An 18,214-nucleotide genomic window follows, 5' to 3' on the forward strand; every position below is an offset into this window, starting at 1 on the left:
CTTAGGGCAGGTATCGTATGCAATTATGAATTTGAACGGAAGATAAAAAAAAAAAAATGCTTGGAAACAAAATCGTCAACAATCTCAGCCGTTTGTAATTCATGGTACAGTTAGATAGACAGCTACACGTATTCTTTACTTTTATTTTTTTCACGCTTCAAATAACATATCAAGATCTAAATCATAGCTTTATTTAAGAAAATAATAAACATAGAAGCTAGGACGATTTACATCTTTTACAAACAAATAAAGGATTATTAAAGAGTCGAAGGAAATGTATACGTTCTAAAACTGGTCAAGCGGAAATGGCCCAGCCATTGCTGAGGATGACTTTCCTCTGATTTCCTTTCTTTATCTTGATATTATTCAAACGTAGATATTCATACCACTCTCCTTTCTCCTACATAGACCAATTACGTTTTAGAATGGAATTCTATCACCTCTCATCCTCACTTTTAAAACAGGGAGAGGCGCCAAGTATTTTTCCAATTATAATTTGAGACCAGTCTTGATATTCAAAACAAACCTCTCATTGACTCTATTTGCCTTTGTATAAATGGTTATATCAAACATATCAGACAGTAGTTTCACAAAGTTCATTATCCCAGTGTTAGGTTGTATTATGCTATAACATTACGAATGAAAAGCTCATCAGGCAATACGAGGTTACAGTCATTCCTTTGAAGATATTCATTCCATGAAGTCTGTAAATGTCAAAATTTCTTGGTAGCATTGATTGTTAAAAAAAAATCGATTCTTACTCTTCATATTTTCTGGGGAATGAAAGGAAACAACTTTTTTTTTCATCAAACATATTATTTATACATGAACCAATTTACAATATTATTTATACATTGCAGGCAGCAATTGTTACATGTCCATCATTGGTAGTAGTACACTTTCACTGGAAGAAGCAGGGGGACACGACAGATTATCTGGAAACTTACATCATTCGCTGGTGGAAAAAGGACGGTCAGACCCATGGGAATAATTGAGAATAAAAAAAGCATTTCCATCACTGACACACTCCACACAACTCTGGTCAGGAAAAATACCACAAATGTCATTTTTTAAAAGATTCCACAGCCGTTCACAATGACAGCGCCACAGCAAAACGCTTTGTTAACAACACGATTCTATCTTCACAGACAGACCGATAATTCTAGTTACATACCATATAGGAGAGAGGAAATAATTGTGTACAGCTAAAGGATAATAGTCCTTCTCCATAGATAAGTTTCATTCAAAATAGTTTTGATAGAAATGACTGCTTGTTTACATCGAGTAAACTACCGTACAGTCGTTATTCAAGGTGGTAGAGTATATACATGAATTGTACAATTTCTCACCCATATGCAAACAAGTAGATCATATTTGCTTCAATCAAAACTGCAGTTTTCATCATTGCTGTAATGTCATTGGCCAGCAAATCCTGTTTTTTTTAATCGATAACTCTTGCTGTACTGGAAGATAGACGAATCAGTCTCTCCTCTATACTCATTATACTTTTATATCTATTTTCTAGGTCATTTGACTACAGTGATACAACATGTACTTGCCCTTTCAGCTTTTCATTATACAGTATCATGAAAATATAAAATGGAACACACGAGACGAGGGTACAGTAAAAAATACCACACTGTAGAAGGACTTTTTAAAAAATCGTACACTAAACCACGCAAACACATGAAACCTCACAAAGGACAATTTTTTTTGTAAACGAACCCCTGAAAAAAAAAAAAGTTTCTTGAATCTCCAAATTTCCAGAGCAGTTTCCTTAACCACCAGACAACTGTATATGTTCACCCTGCGAATTGACTTAGTCTATGAAAATATGTCACATATATCTTGATAAATAAATGCATTCAGAAGTTCAACAAAAATATTTATCTTATGCATCACATTTAACTGCCACATTACATAAAGTTTTTTTTTACATTTTCCCAGGGCAGGATCTCCTAACCTCCGCAGCTCCACATGATACGATTCAACTCAGCCAAAAAATGACCACACACACGCATGCACGCTTCCTTAAAAGTATGTGGAGCATACTGGCAGGTGTCCTGCCCCTTTACTAACACACATATAAAACAATTCCACCTAGCAGTATAGACTAGAGTGTCCTACCCCAAGGAGGCATTATTTACCCGCCTTGGTTCCTACCTATCGTTTCCTACATCTGGTGAGTGCTCATAGCTCAGTATGATGCTCAGGTCTAGGCAATTTTTTTTTTTTTTAGTTTGTTTTCAATACGGAGTTTTGGCCAAGGGTTCAAGTGTGATCTTTTAAATTTTTTAGAAAATACCTCAGTTCCTAATGCCTTCTGTAGTATATTAAGGGTATACAGATGGTGGCAAAGACGTCGTCATTAATTTCAGCAACGTGGCCTTTCTGCTGCACACAGAAGAAGGTTGAATTTATGAGAGCGAGGCTGCATTTATATCATAATAGAATAACTCTCGCTGTTATGCACGTCTTACTTCTTCAAAGACAAAAAGTATCTGATTTCTTATCATTACTGGGTATATTAATGAACTCGATGTCCGTGCACTGAAATAGTGAGCATTTCTCTATTATCACAGCTTCATAAAATACTAAAATTGTACTAAACAAAATTATTATTTTGCATTTCTTAGAAGAGTACAGCTGATTTGCGGTTCTCAGAATTCTAAACAGTTTTGTTTGATCTCATCTACAACATTTAATGAGTATTTAAATGTTGATTTATATCTATTGGACATTTTCAAGAAAATAACTTTGTTACTCTTGAAAAGGAAGTAATGCTTATGGTGCTAAAATTTTTTGGTATACCTTTTTACTAGAGTATCAGTAATAGTAAGTTTAATACTTGCAAAAGTGTTCAATAATACTTTTTATAATATCCAAATATTATAAAATCCAAAGCAAAGAAACGATACTTCCATCATTTTGTCTACAGTGTGCCTCTTCCTTAAACCACAAGTAATTCAAATATCGCTTTAAACCTCTGCATTTAGTTTCCAAGCTCAGCCGACTTGTCGGTCGAAGTTGCGATTTACCCAAAGTGATTTGCCGAACTTGAAGAAAGATTTCTCTTGTTTTTGGCGCTAAATTACAGACCATACAGAGCATGGAAACACCTCTTTTTGTTTTGCTTTAAAACTCCTAAGGTTCTCGTTATGTGTTTCTTTACAACAGGTCATTGTGAAATTATAAAAATTACTCTGCAACCGTATTTCGGCTCACACATCAAAGGAACGGCAACTCAAAAGAGAGAGAAAAAAATAATTTACAACATTTATCGATAGATAGTTGCGAACAACTACGCACTGTTGAGTCACGAATACCGCACGAGTTAACTGAGAGTGATGCTCATCGCAAATGGTTTCGCTTTTGTTTAGGTTTCTTCTTCTTCTTCGCGGGCAGTGAATGAATCAAGAGACGTAGTTGTCACAGTTCCGAAAAAGCACATATAAACATGGAACCACCAGCAAAAGTAGCCCTAGGATTTTTTAGCAATGCACTGAACATAATGCACTGCCCATGTAATCATGGAGCGAGATAGCATACACGCACATACGTACACACACACATACATACATCACTCTTGCCCGGAAGGGCTTACTAACACACACTCCATCTATATGCGACGGCAGCGTCTGGGGCCACCGTGGAGAAAAAACACGCGCTTTTTTTCACACTGTTGCAACCGTCCAAATAATTGCGAACGAGTGTGCAAATTAGACTTTGCATTATTTACACCATCCACAAGCTGTGAGGAAACCCCAAGATGGAGGGTTTCCACTTCTATCGCCTAATCTATTTCTATGCACGACACAGTAAAATATGGGGCCCATATCTCTCAGTTTGGTTTGTCAATTGATTGAGACATCTGATAATGTAGCCTTTTTTTTCTTACATGGAAAACAGAAATGGATGAGAATTTGTAACACTGGGGATATGGGGCTTCATAGCATAAGGAATAACATTAATTGTGCCATTTTGCGTAACGTAACATTTTGTTTATACAATAGATCAATAAACTCAGACAGCCAGCCTTCTACATACTCGCCGACTGCTGATTTAAACTCTCTTTTTATTTAAAATCTCTACACAAAACCAACAATAAAATCTCTTCAAAATATAATTTGTGATACCAAATGAAAACTACCATTAGTGAGATATGTATTTGATATGGTTGTTTCAAGACCAAAAAATGAAAACGGGAAGACATGAGGGAGAATCAGAGGCGGAAAAGGACAGCGGTATCTATCAGCATTTCGTGATGACAGCAACAGCAGCAGCTGTGTGTTCTCACATCAGCTCCGAGGGGCGTCTTGTGCGTGTGTCTGTCTGTCATCTTCATTTTGCCGCGTTTGGGGCGACGCAGTTAAGGTCCAAACTCGCGCAAAAGTGTCTTAATTCCTACAGGAAAAAAAAAGTAGAAGGAATACAGCCTTCTGGAGATCGTGGTTATTTTTTTTTGTCATTTTTTTAAACATGTTTTTTTTTTCAAGACCTCCATGTAAAATATGTGTGGCAGGTAGGTGATTCAGAAAGAATTCTTCCTAGAGAGGAAAATATGATGATAGTAGGAATCCTAAAAAGAGAGGTTACGACCCTCTCTGGAATGCTGCGATCGTTTTCTTGATCCACCTGACGGTGGTGGGCGTGATGTCGTCGTAGAGGCGTGGGCGTAGTCCCTCTGTGCAACCTGTTGGTGCTGATGCGACACCCACGATCTCCCACCGTCCAGCCCACTCGCACAGGAGGCCTGCTCCGCTCTGCTCCGCAAGCTGGAATGACACGTCTCGTTATTTACAAGTTTACCCGAACAACTCGGACAACAGAAAACGGAACCTACCCACAAACGAAAGTATACAATAAAACATTCCCTGCTCTGCAAGATGAAATGCAAATAACATCTCAGTATTCACAAATATGCTCGAATGGCCTTGAATATGCATATAATTAAGACAAAGAAATAAACGAGAGAAAATGGTTTACACATCAATGAGCTGAACAATATTCGATGAAAAGAAGATGGATGAATTTTGATTCTTTCGTACAAGCGGACGAAGAGGATGCATTTGCGAAAGGCAGTGAGATAGACTACGATTTTAATTAATCTTTTTCTCTTATGGCAAGCGCTTGTCAAGGAAGAATACGGAAGGAGGATCTTTGGGGATATGAAGAAATTCAAACGAGTATTGGTGGAGTCAAAATCATAAAAAAATGTAGTCACAATGAATGAAAAAAATCATAAATTTCTTGCTTCGAAAATACGTAATTTCTTTCAAGTGAGTTTTTGCTAGACTTATAAAAACGTCAACAGTTGAATACTTCAGAGATTTCAATGAGGTATCAGTATCAAAACAGAGCATTCAAGCCTACACATGACAAAGAGAGAGAGAGAGAGAGAGAGAGAGAGAGAGAGAGAGAGAGAGAGAGAGAGAGAGAGAGAATCTCATTTTTAGCATAGCAAAGGTAGATAGATAGACGGACAGAGATCACAATACTTACAAGACATCTATCTGTTCTGTCAGTTTGTTGTGCACAAATGGTGTTTCCTCTGATACCATCTATTCGCTGACAGGCGTCTTTGCTGACAACGTTTACTGACAACTCCACCAAGGGATCACCTGTGCGGAACATCAACAACACCAATAATAATAATAATAATAATAATAATAATAATAATAATAATAATAATAATAATATTGAGAGTCCCTACCGTATATTAGACAGATACATGCATTGATACAATAAGCATGTCAAGTAATAATAATTTGAAACTGTAACGTGGCCAAAGCAATATTCAGACATTGCATTAATTTTATCGCCAGGGGCAAAGAGCTTTATTCATTCTTTAAAAAAAATATCAGATTCATGCCACATTCTTTTTTTTATCATAAGAAAGATCAGGCCTTAGAATCCTTATCAGTACCTGTCGCATGTAGATTTCACGTTCGTAGAGAACTAAAGATTGCGTTTTCTTGATTTGGCTTGTGAAATATACAGCTACAGGCACTGATAAGGATTCTATGGCCTGAGCCTTCTTATGATAATGGATAAATGTGGCATGACACTTTTTTTGAGGAATGAATAAAGCTCTTTGCCTTTGGCGATAAAATTCTTAAGTAAAAGGATCAATAATACACATTAGAGACTGTATGATAAGGACTCTAAGGCCTGAGCCTTCTTATGATAAAAAAAAAAATGTGGCATGAATCTGAAATTTTTTGCTGAAGATTGAATAAAGCTCTTTGCCCTTGGCGATCAAATTCTTAAGTAAAAGGGTCAATTATACACATGAGCGACTGTATCTTTTTCAAATACAAAAAAAGTTAAAAAGAAGACACTTATGTTAAGCTCATCGGAGATGAGTACTGGTCAAAATTAAGAGGCAGAGGGACTACTTAGCAGCAGAGACTGGGTAGGTTATTTAGATCAATAAGGTCCTTAAGCCCGTACTAGCTCTGTGGCATTACAGGGATTAAAAAGCGGCCTAGTAGAGACCTCTTGGAGGTGGACCCAACCAATCAAGACGTGTTGCTGAGAGAAAGAGGTCAGAAGCGGCGGTCGATGATCACGCGAACTGCCTGCTCCAAAGCAAAGTATATAGACCATTCCACTCTATACTTTGCTCCAACGTACATGATCATGGATACTTACGTCTAGCACCCCATCCCAGACTGCGACACTTCCTCTTGGCCAGCATGTCGACATTCCCGTGGGATCCTAGACAGGCTGGACGTACGTAATCACTGAGCTCAACTTCTGCATCCGCCAACTGCGAAGAGGAAATATATATAGTACAAGAAATGAATTACTCATAAACATAAAACTCATAATAAATATCATACTATGGTTGACATCACCTAGAATACCCGACTTTCAAACATGGCATTTACTTTTCAAACTCCAGCGCATACCAGACCTACGTAAAAACATTCAGTATATTTGTGGGAGCTTTCCATCTCTAATGGGCATTTCTTTATTTATAAAAAATACTTTGGATGAGTACGTATTTTCTCTAGCAGTTATGTATCGTGTTCAGTGGGCTTTATTGAAAATGCATTCTCTATTGCATTCCACTTCTTTCTTCAAAGGGGCATGCTTGATTTCTTCCTGTCAATTTACTTTTTACGAAAAGTGTTCGTCTAAGCCTCAACCCCAAATACCTTCTATTTTCGGCAAGAGTTTAATAATGTTGCATGCACAATGAATTGCAATCTACACTCACAGTATAAGCGCGACAAAATGTGGGACATGGAATTTTGTTTCATAACTTGGAATTAAGAATCGACGAAAAATTAGGACATTCGAATCTGTATCTCATGTTTTGCGATGGGAAACATCGCTCATTTGATTGTACAATTCGCGCAATAAGATGGAAGAAAAATATTCATATAATTTTTGTTCTATAAAATTTTAACACTATATTTCCAGTCGCAGCTGGTTTTTACCTCTCTAACTTTCCCTACTATGTAAATTACAGTAAAAAAGGATTTTCCTTCATAAAGCAAAATCTTATATAAACGCTGCATTTGATGCTAAAACCCTTCTCTCTTTCTTTTGTAAATTACTTCAGAAATGGTTGCTTTTTCAATGCAGTGAGTACTTGTGCAACCAGCTTAATGCCTGATCTAGACCAGGCATCATAAGAAAGGCAATAAATGGAGAGAGAGAGAGAGAGAGAGAGAGAGAGAGAGAGAGAGAGAGAGAGAGAGAGAGAACCAAGTTCCTCTTTCTTTCAAGGGAGACAAGAATGGAAGCAGTTCTTTTTTTAAATTCTTTTTTATCTTTTTAGCAATGATATGGCGGTCTATTTTTTGAAGGAGCACTGATAAAGCACGTCTTTTATAATATCTTGTTTTTACCTCTAAAATCCCACCTTCGACCCGCAACAGTTGAATGAGCCTAGGTACTCAGTTCACTGCTTAGGATACCAGAGACAGGTTCAGGAATCGAACAAGATGGGTTTCTGTTGAACCGAGAGCGCTACCAACACCGTACTATGAGAGAGAGAGAGAGAGAGAGAGAGAGAGAGAGAGAGAGAGAGAGAGAGAGAGAGAGAGAGTTTCGAAATACTGTAAACTCAAAAGTAAGACCACTTAGAAAGATTCAGGTCTACATTTTTTTCTTTCCTTCCTAGTGCTTTAAGAACAGTACAAGTTTGGTAGATCTCGCCACTAGCGTTCGTGTGGGAGGCTGTATCATCAAAACAGCCGAGGTCTTGGATTCAAACTGGGTCGAAGCCTGGTTCCAGGATTCAGCAGATCCTGCGAGTATACTACGTAACGAAGGCAAACAAGCCAACAAACCCCGTACTTGATGAGGGGAGAGACTGGTGAATGCAACTCCTAACTTCAAACCCCAACTTCGCCGGCGGCAGAGTAACTTCACGGCGTTCGAGATTCGTCGACTGCCGCGTGACCTACCTTAGGCCGATGTTCGAGAGGAGTGGCGTTCGAATCTTTGCAAAAATTCAGCTTAATATTTCGCCATCTGGTATAAAGGTGTCATTGAATAAAGACTTTAAGCTTGTCTTACAAACCTTGGACGCTGAATGAACTGGTGAAGTTAGGTAGAATAGAAATCATCATGATTCCAGGGTTTATTACTAAGTAAAAAGTATTCACTATTTATCGCGAGAATGTCTGGGTATCCAGTGATCAAGCGCTTAGTTTATTGCTTTCCAGTACTTACACAATACAAAAATAAAAGTTATGCCAAATGCATAACCAATAACATTTTCAAATAACTTAAATTTTTTTCCAGTGGTTCTCTATATATTTTTACACATACGCCAATATTTTCGAAAATCACATTTAGTAATAACCTTTTTACCCCAGAACATTTTGTCATTTTTACAAGAGAAGTGTGTGGTATCGAGCGCACATTGTCAGTAGTAATGTATCTGAATATCTGTGCTCGGACTTCAAGTTACATCTCTTGCATCTTAGATTCTTCAGGTAGTAGTTACTCTGACTAAACGTAAACACCAGTTGAGTAAATTATCCCTAATTGAAAAAAAAAAAAAAAAAAAAAAAAAAAAAAAAAAAAAAACCAGGAAAATGGGACCCATGAGGTCATTAAACAAAGAAACGGAAATTGACAGTAAAAAGTTTAAAATGTGCAAAAGGAGGAAAACCTCAAGCAATTGGACTATGAATCAATTGTTAGGAGAAGGTGGGAAGTAAGATGAAGAAAGTTAATATGAAAGGAGGTACAGTAAAATGAACGAAAGGGGTTGCAGCTAGGGGCCTAAGGTACGCTGCAAAGAACCTTAAGTCGTGCCTACAGTGCATCGCATGAGGTGCACTGACGGCACTAACCCCCTACGGAGAGAAAATGGAAAATGGTAAACGAACTTGACCATATTATCACTGGTACTGTCAAATTATCCTAGAAGTTTATTTGCGTCTGCTGCAGTCCAGAGTAAAACGACCACACTTCTTGATATGAGCGAAACCATGACAAGTTGTCTTAGGAATGTTTAAAAGACGGAAGAATAGAGTGAATAAAGGACCGGAAATCAACGTTAAAAGAAAAAAGAAATAAAGCTAAAGGTGGGTGCTGAGGGTCGATGCACAAAGGTCCTAAGAATTGAAGCCAAGAAGAGTAAGCGGAGTAGGGAGTGAGAGGAAAAAAAAAGAGAAAAAAAAAATGAAATGAACTGGACGAAAAAGAACGAGACTGTCACACGGCTGGTAAACAAAAGTATCCCATTTATGAATAAAGGAAATAATCTATGATTCGTATTTAACGCCTGTGCTACTTTATGGAACACAGACGTGGTCACTGATGTGGCAGAGATGTGGGGGTTCCGGATGCTGGAAAATTTACCGAGACCTCAGATATTGAGATGGTTTGGTCACGTAGTGAGAAGCAGAAAGGTGCAACCAATAAGCGGAGAAGTAGACAGGGAAGTAGCAAGAAAAGAACTAGAGGGAAGACCCATAAAATCACGACAAAAGAACACAGAAACAAGCCCAACCCCGACTGGAAAGTAGACAGAAAGGGCACGAAGCAAACCTGGCGCAAAAACGTTAGTAATGATGATGATGATGATGATCAAGAACTTTTCAGACTCACCTTAATGAGGACAATCTGACTTCCTTCCACAGGGGACTTCACCATTCCTACGATAAGCCGCTCCTGCACCCAGGGGGCCTTCGATGATATGCGAATGCCACCGAGCTTCGCGACCCAAAGGGCTCGACCTTGTCTGAATGAAGTCCTTCAATTTAGGTCAATGTATGTCGCCAAATAATGGCAGAGAGTGGGCATGGGAAATGGCATTTCGTTATGGTAAATGCATAATCAGGAACAGCTTTTTGTAATCACAAGTCTATTCAGCAGCATTGCACGAAGAGTGCTTTGAAATTTCTGTATTGACAAGCTATTCTAAAAAGACTTTACGATTTAAAGAAGTTATATTTCAACAATGAACACTTATGAACATCAGTGCAAAGGGAACGTGGGAGGAAATGCTATGCTCATGCTTTTACACACTATTCAACAAAAAACTTGAAGAGTCTAAAGAATTCATGTTAAAAAATTGGAAAATGAATAACGTCTTCAAAGTAAAATGTAAAATTTTAGATCACTCAATCAGGAAACAATGATATAAACAACGTACATACAAAAGTTGAAAATCGAATAACATTCCTGAAGCAAAAAATATTATTCTACTGGAAGAAACAAGGGCATAAAGTATCATGATGTTGTAGAAGTTGAGGACTGAATAACATCACTGAGGAAAAAAGAATTTATGGTTATTCTGTTGGAAAAAAACACATGTATAAAATTCGTGTTGTAACAATTGAAAACTGACTGATATCAGTGAAGAAAAGGAATCCAGGATTGTGCCTTTATACGAAAAAATCAAGGACACAAAGAATCTGTGCTGGAATTGAAAATTGAATGACATCAATAAAGCGAAATGAATGTAATACTCTACTGGAAAACAATCAAGCACATGGAATATATCTTGTTGAAACTGATAATTGAAAAACACAGATAAAAAAACAGAGTTAATGACCGTTACTTTATACAAACAAGAGCAATCAAGGATGAATAAAATCTGTTGTAGAAGCTGAAAACTGAATAACACCGCTGAAGAAAAATCGAAGATTAACCATCAGACATAACATTGATATAAAGGATTTACGTTGCATGAATTAACACAAAAGCTGAATAGTATTCAAGTAAAAATAAGCCAAGAATATTGTTACAAACAAAAACAATCATGAATAAAAATAATGTACCCAGTATAAAATAAGAACTGATGAATAAATAATCTATGATAATTTTATAAGAAAAACTAGAGAAAATTACGAATTACAATGTGAAAATCGAAAATGAATGAAATTACATCGTGAATTAAAACAGATCCCGGTTTTTGTATCTATTAAAACTGAAAAGCGAATATTATCAATCGATGAAAAAAATAATAAACTACGATTAGGTTACGAGAAAAACTCACGGGTACACAATTTATAATGTGAAAATTGAACATCCTTACAAAGTGAAACAAATCTAAGGCTGTCCCAATATTAATGAAAATAATATCCAAGCATATATGAATAAATGAGGAAAATGGGAACCGCATATCATTTGTCGACAACAAAATAATCTAAAATGATTCCATGTGGAAACATACATGGATATAAAGAATTAAAGCTGTAGAAATCGAAAACAGAATAACATCAATCACCGAAGGCAAAAGGAGATATTATAAAAGAAGTGAAGGAGATAAACAAAATGGCACCTCGACACTTACCCTTGGAAACACAGTGACGTAGTGAGGAGCCAGGAGGGATGGATCAGAGTGGCGTCACAGGCGTGGACGCCGTCCTTCAACAGCGCCGCGGCCCACGGCCAGTCTCCGCTGCCCACTGTCCGGACGACGCTGTTTTCGACCACCTTATGCTGAGGGGGCAGGTACAGCGGACGGACCCCGCATGCTGTAGGGGGCAGCGTTACTCATTACGGAAAAGTCGTGTGGATTTGGGGAACGAAGTGAACTACACTATCTCCGCAATGTGGGATTTTGATTCACTATGTAATTTACAAGCACATCTATGTATATATATATATATATATATATATAATATATATATATATATATATATATATATATGTATATATATATATATATATATATATATATATATCATAACATATATAATATATTAATAATATATATATATATATATATATATTATATAGAGAGAGAGAGAGAGAGAGAGAGAGAGAGAGAGAGAGAGAGAGAGCCAATTCCAATTGAATGCTGATGTTTCTACTTGAATATAATGCACAAGTTGTTTATGATAACAACCTAAACTTTATGACTAATGTACTAAAACGGTACTTAATGCTCTTAATAAGATGTGCGTCATCACAAATGACGAAATACACAAAATTGCTTTTAATTACATTTTTGTTATTTCGAAAATGACCATAGGATAAAATTGATCGCAGATTGCGAAGTGCATTCTCATTAAAAACAAAAAAAGGTAAGTTCTTATATAGGCTTCTTTCGAACCCAGTTTGCAATCTTCTGATGCAAAGCAAATATTTCACTGACAAAACTCTCTTACTTTATGACAAAACTATCTTATTTTATGACCTTCAATCAACCTGTGAAGAAGCGTTGATAAGTAACATGCAGCTCACCTAATTCTGAACATGCTATGTACACCACAGTCCGTCGTGTACAGTTGACAGGTTCGAAGGTGATGTTCGTGGAGTACACGTCTGTGATCTGCACGTAGCCTAAGCCAGGGACGTGATCGAACACATCTTCCGTCACAACTTCCACGAGTTCCACTCCGCTGAAGGAGACGAAAGGATAAATGTAGAGGCGTGAATATTATTCATAGTATGAGATTAAGTGAGAAAAGGAAAAATTCCTCGGTGGAGTCATTCATTTCTACTGGTGATGGACGTCTAATATTTTTCCTTCCATTTAATAAAAAAGCAAATAGTTATGTCAATAATACAAAGAAGTTTCTGCAGTCTCAAGTCTGGCTGACAATTAAATAATAATAAATATACATAGATAGACAGATGCATGTAATTTTAAGATAGAGAGAGAGAGAGAGAGAGAGAGAGAGTGTCCTTGATTAACCCCCGAATCCTTCCCTTGTCTCCTCAAAGGGGGGCGGGGGATGCCTTGACAAACGTCCTTCCCATCTTCTCCTGAAGCCCTCAAAGAAAGGGTAGGGGATACTCAGTAGAAGGGGAGAGAGGAGTTGGGAGGGGGAGGTGGTGTTAGTATAATTAGCTTACCTTGGGAAAGACGTAATTAAAAATGATCCATCGCTGCAAATGAGGTCGTAATGCAATTAGAAAGTTCAACGGGTTGACTCAGTCCAAGATGAGGAGAACATTGTTGTAAAGTCTCAGTGACAAAAGGGATAAAGGGAGGAGGAGGAGGAGGAGGAGGAGGAATAGATAATGTTGAAAGAAGGCTGAGGAGGTATAGGAGTAATGATTCTGAAAGAGGTGAGGAATTCTCAGGGGAGGAGGGCAAGGGAATAAGGAGGAGGATGGCAAAACTAAAAAAAAAAATGCAATGGAATGAATGAATGAGTGGATAAATAGAGGAATAAAGGAGCTCGAAAGCAGACTGAAGAAATGATGAATGAAGGCGGGAAGAAGTTAAGTTTTAAGAAAGAATGGAAGAGAAGGGAAGAAAATCAAAGGAGAGCTGAAGTACAAAGGCTTTGAAAAATTTGGAAGTGACTCAGTCAGGACGACCTGTTTGATTGGTACGAATCTCAGAAACTACAGGAAGGAGCTGGGGTATCTTTGCATCTTGGGGACGACTGAATGACTAATTGATTTCTTGACGTTGGACTCAAAACAACCGTGGTCATCGGAGGCCATCAGGGAAGAAAGGGCGTCGGTTGGGAAGGAGTGGTGTCGTAAATAATGAAGAGAAACGTGCTTGTTACGGGCTGCTCTATGAGCAAGAGCCCGTGCTGGCACACGGCCAGTTTAATCTTCTACAACAACAACAACAACAACAACAACACCAACAGAAATGTGAAAATTAAAATCGTCGGTTCAATATTGACATAAGATCAAAATGTATTTAAGATTATAAAAGTTTACAAAATGGAAAAGTTCAAAAAGTATTTAAGATTATGAAAGTTTACAAAATGGAAAAGTTCAAAAAGTATTTAAGATTACAAAAGTTTATAAAATGGAACTTTCCCTTCCGATGGAACTTAAATTTCGTTTTTATCATTTATATAAACAGACATATGTACGAAAGACGTGATCAAAACTCTTGCCTCAGAGAACCACGCTTGTTGTCATATATGGCTTTTAAACTCTCTTCCAGCGAAGCGGCATTGCTAAATACTATTTCCAAAAACGGTCGTAGCTTGTCTTGGCTCCGGCAGCCTTCCTGAGTCTCTAATCAGGTTCAGGAGTTAGCCACGGAGTCTCCCCAAAAGGGATCTCCGGAGGTTCTCAAATCCTTCAGTGTCGGTTCCTCGCTCCATTCAATAACAGCCAAGGGCGCGCGAAGACTTTGATACAGTAGCCCAAATTAGCGGCACGCTAAGACCATTAAAACGCCCCCCCCCCCCCCCCCCCACCCCCCCCCCCCCCCACAAAGGAAGTACATCAGGAAGGGGGCGATGGAACAGGAGGGATGGAAAGAGACGACGATACCTTCCCTTTCCTTCTTGGTATCCTTCTACCCCATCATTCATATTTTGATAGGTACCACACACTCCTCTCTCCAGTCCTCGAATGTCTACTCTTGACCCCTTAGTAGGAATCTTTCCTGTCCTTGAACAAGATCTATTTATCTTACGGGTATCCTGATTCTTGCTTCCTTTCCCAACTTTCTCGTTATTCCACCTCTTCCTTCTCATATCCTCAATGGCGACCCTAAACGGCCCCTATAGGAATCCTACTGTTTCCTTCCCTTCCTCGACCCTGCGAGTCTTCCCTCCCATTCTCCTCTCTCTCTCTCTCTCTCTCTCTCTCTCTCTCTCTCTCTCTCTCTCCTATCGAAAAGGATGCCGATGGGAGCTTCGTCAAAATTCAATTTTGATAAGGGCGAGAAGAATGGGTCAGGACTGCGTCCTTCCCTCGACGCCCTTTTTGCACTCACATCCTCAGAGCGCCGCCGCCCCCTACCACCCCTTTTTCAGGAGCGGTTCGGCCCTCCCTCCCCGACAGAAGGAAATGATCAGGGTCTCCCTCCCGTTGATGTACTACTACTGCTGAACTCTCTCTCTCTCTCTCTCTCTCTCTCTCGTTTGATTTTATTATTTTATTATAATATCCTTAAGCTGTTTTGTTGGTCTGTCTCTTTTATTTTATAATTGTACAAATTCCTCTCTTTCTGTTAACTTCAATCTCTCTCTCTCTTCTCTCTCTCTCTCTCTCTCTCTCTTTCTCGGTCACCGAGATGTATAAAGGGGAAATACATCGCAAATTTTGTTCCATTCAAGAGGGTTAAAATGGAGAATATAACTATGAGAAGGGAAGAGAGAGAGAGAGAGAGAGAGAGAGAGAGAGAGAGAGAGAGAGAGAGAAGGAATAATCAAACAAATCAAGAAAGAATCTTTACATTAACCGGGGCAGGAGTAATTAAAATCAGATGCTACAGCGAGAAATTCTCACAAAATTATACGCAGTTTGCAATTGTCCCAAATTATACAATAATGGGTATAAATGAGAGTGTTATACACTTGTGAATCTAAATTATATAAACGATCGCATCAGGATTATGGTTAAGTGGGAGGATTTTTTTTATATAGTAATTGGTGTAAAGTGTATAGTACTAGGTCTTGATGTATGCAGGCTACAAATGGCATCATAATAGGAAGATACGTATTGTCCCTATGGTAGGGGTGTGAGAATACTACCACCGTAGGTCCTGCGAGTCATAAAAGGCGACTAAAAGGACAGCTGCTGCCTTGCAGTCTTACATTTTAGTAAAAGGCTACACCCACCACCAATAACTGTGGAAACTGCTGCCTTGCAGTTTTATTTTTAAGTAAAAGGCTAGGCCCAACGCCGATAACTGCGGAAACTGCTGCCTTGCAGGTGGACTTTTTAGTAAAAGGCTAGGCCCACCGCCAATAACTGTGGAAACTACCGCCTTGCAGTTTTACTTTTAAGTAAAAGGCTAGACCCACCGCCAGTAACTGTGGAAACTACTGCCTTGCAGTTTTACTTTTAAGTAAAAGGCTAGTCCCAACGCCAATAACTGTGGAAACCACTGCCTTGCAGTTTTACTTTTAAGTAAAAGGCTAGACCCACCGCCAATAACTGTGGAAACTACTGCCTTGCAGGTTTACTTTTAAGTAAAAGGCTAGACCCACCGCCAATAACTGTGGAAACTACTGCCTTGCAGTTTTACTTTTAAGTAAAAGGCTAGACCCACCGCCAATAACTGTGGAAACCACTGCCTTGCAGTTTTACTTTTAAGTAAAAGGCTAGACCCACCGCCAATAACTGTGGAAACCACTGCCTTGCAGTTTTACTTTTAAGTAAAAGGCTAGACCCACCGCCAGTAACTGTGGAAGCTACTGCCTTGCAGTTTAACTTTTAAGTAAAAGGCTAGACCCACCGCCAATAACTGTGGAAACTACTGCCTTGCAGTCTTACTTTTAAGTAAATGGATAGGCCCACCGCCAATAACTGTGGAAACTGTTGCCTTGCAGTCTTACTTTTAAGTAAATGGATAGGCCCACCGCCAATAACTGAGGAAACTGTTGCCTTGCAGGCTTACTTTTAAGTAAAAGGCTAGGCCCACCGCCAGTAACTGTAGAAACTGCTGCCTTGCAGTCTTACTTTTAAGTAAAAGGCTACGCCCACCGCCAATAACTGTGGTTGATGACTGGAAGGGCATGCGACCGTAAAACCCCTTTGCCAAACAATAAACCATGCCTGACGTTGGTGGAGGATGATAACCTTTGATAGAAGGTAGTGGAGAAGGCGCATCAGGCAACCGACCCTTTAATGTGGGGATAACGGTAGGAAAGAAGAAGAGGAAGATATGTAATACTAAATCAAAATTTTCTCAAGTTACATAAAAAGGGTCTAAATAAATCTAAGCTAATTCCGATAGGTTAAAAGGGGTTTAATTTGCAAATCAATGGGCCAACTTAGCTACAGAGTAGATTTAAAAAAAGGGTGCACGTCCCTACGTAGCGAGTCTTAGGTTATATGGATGAGACTAAGTTCCAGTGGAATGGAGGCTATGCCAGTAATTACAAAAGTAATTCAATTAATAATGGAAGCTAGTCATTACTCATATGGTAAGGGAGAAAGTTCATTAGTAATGGGGAACACAATTCATAATGATGTCTTTTTCCAAGCCTATAAAATTTCGGCCTAACAGGTCATTATTAGACAGAAATATTACAGCATTCTAATTAATATAAATGAGTATTGCCATTCCAAAATTTTCTTTCTGTTTGGTTGACAACTTTGTTCAGTATTAAAATGTATAACTTCAAAGTACTTTTGTGACATCTTACTGTGAAGTGCTTTTCCGATCAAGGAGATTTCTGTGCTTATGTAAAAAATCTGATTTCTTCAGATTATTCAGGAAACTGGATAATACATTTTAAAAGAAGGAAATAAAATGCAGATTAATCGACTATAGGAGTTCGGAAATGAATGATGACATGGATGCAATATAAGATTTAGAAGCAAGGTCTCGCAAGGAAAAACTGCTTGATACATAAACATACACATACACACATGCGTGCATATATCAAACCTCTCTGCAAGCTACGCTTGTCAATAACTTGGATTTTTACCGTTCGAGCGCAAACATGAGAACACTTCGTATTCATCAAAGGAGGAGGACCTCAAGCGATCTCTGTTTCGGTCGAATGAAACGCGATCTGTTTGGAAAGCTAATATACCGTTTGAGGCTGAAGGAAGGCGCCCGCAACTTTAATGAGCCTCGAATAAAAGAAAAACGTGAGAAGAAAAATAAAAAAAAAGAGAGAGAAAAAAAAGGAGTTGGAGGCTGGAGAATGATGAATGAAGGCAGACCAAGTTTGGACAATTTTTGGGTTGAAACGAGAAGGAAATAAGGATTTTCTCTGGTCAGAGGAGAAACATTTTATTGGAGCGAGGTCTCGTATTTACTTATATGTCTACGAATATGTGCCGTATAGGACGTGAGCTATATCCTTAAGTACCTAAGTCGTCAAACATATACATGCAGACACACGCG

General features: G+C 38.4%; 1 protein-coding gene across 8 annotated transcripts in view; it reads right to left on the reverse strand.

Annotated features, from left to right (window-relative positions):
- Positions 1 to 795: 795 nt before the first annotated feature.
- Positions 796 to 18,214, reverse strand: part of LOC135209062 (atrial natriuretic peptide-converting enzyme-like) — a 1,031,477-nt gene continuing 1,014,058 nt past the window's right edge. For 3 of the 8 annotated variants that reach the window (XM_064241639.1, XM_064241637.1, XM_064241638.1), the window contains 6 exons: positions 12,667 to 12,824; positions 11,771 to 11,954; positions 10,081 to 10,225; positions 6,655 to 6,772; positions 5,503 to 5,621; positions 798 to 4,775 (listed from right to left, as the gene is read on the reverse strand). In XM_064241639.1, coding sequence (XP_064097709.1) covers positions 4,593 to 4,775; positions 5,503 to 5,621; positions 6,655 to 6,772; positions 10,081 to 10,225; positions 11,771 to 11,954; positions 12,667 to 12,824 — 907 coding nt within the window. In that variant the 3' untranslated portion in view covers positions 798 to 4,592. Of the gene's footprint in view, positions 4,776 to 5,502; positions 5,622 to 6,654; positions 6,773 to 10,080; positions 10,226 to 11,770; positions 11,955 to 12,666; positions 12,825 to 18,214 lie in introns of all 8 variants that reach the window. The other 5 variants (XM_064241636.1, XM_064241633.1, XM_064241635.1 and 2 more) reach the window with 3 other exon arrangements.

Source organism: Macrobrachium nipponense, chromosome 37, assembly GCF_015104395.2.
Source record: "Macrobrachium nipponense isolate FS-2020 chromosome 37, ASM1510439v2, whole genome shotgun sequence".
Lineage (NCBI taxonomy): Eukaryota > Metazoa > Arthropoda > Malacostraca > Decapoda > Palaemonidae > Macrobrachium > Macrobrachium nipponense.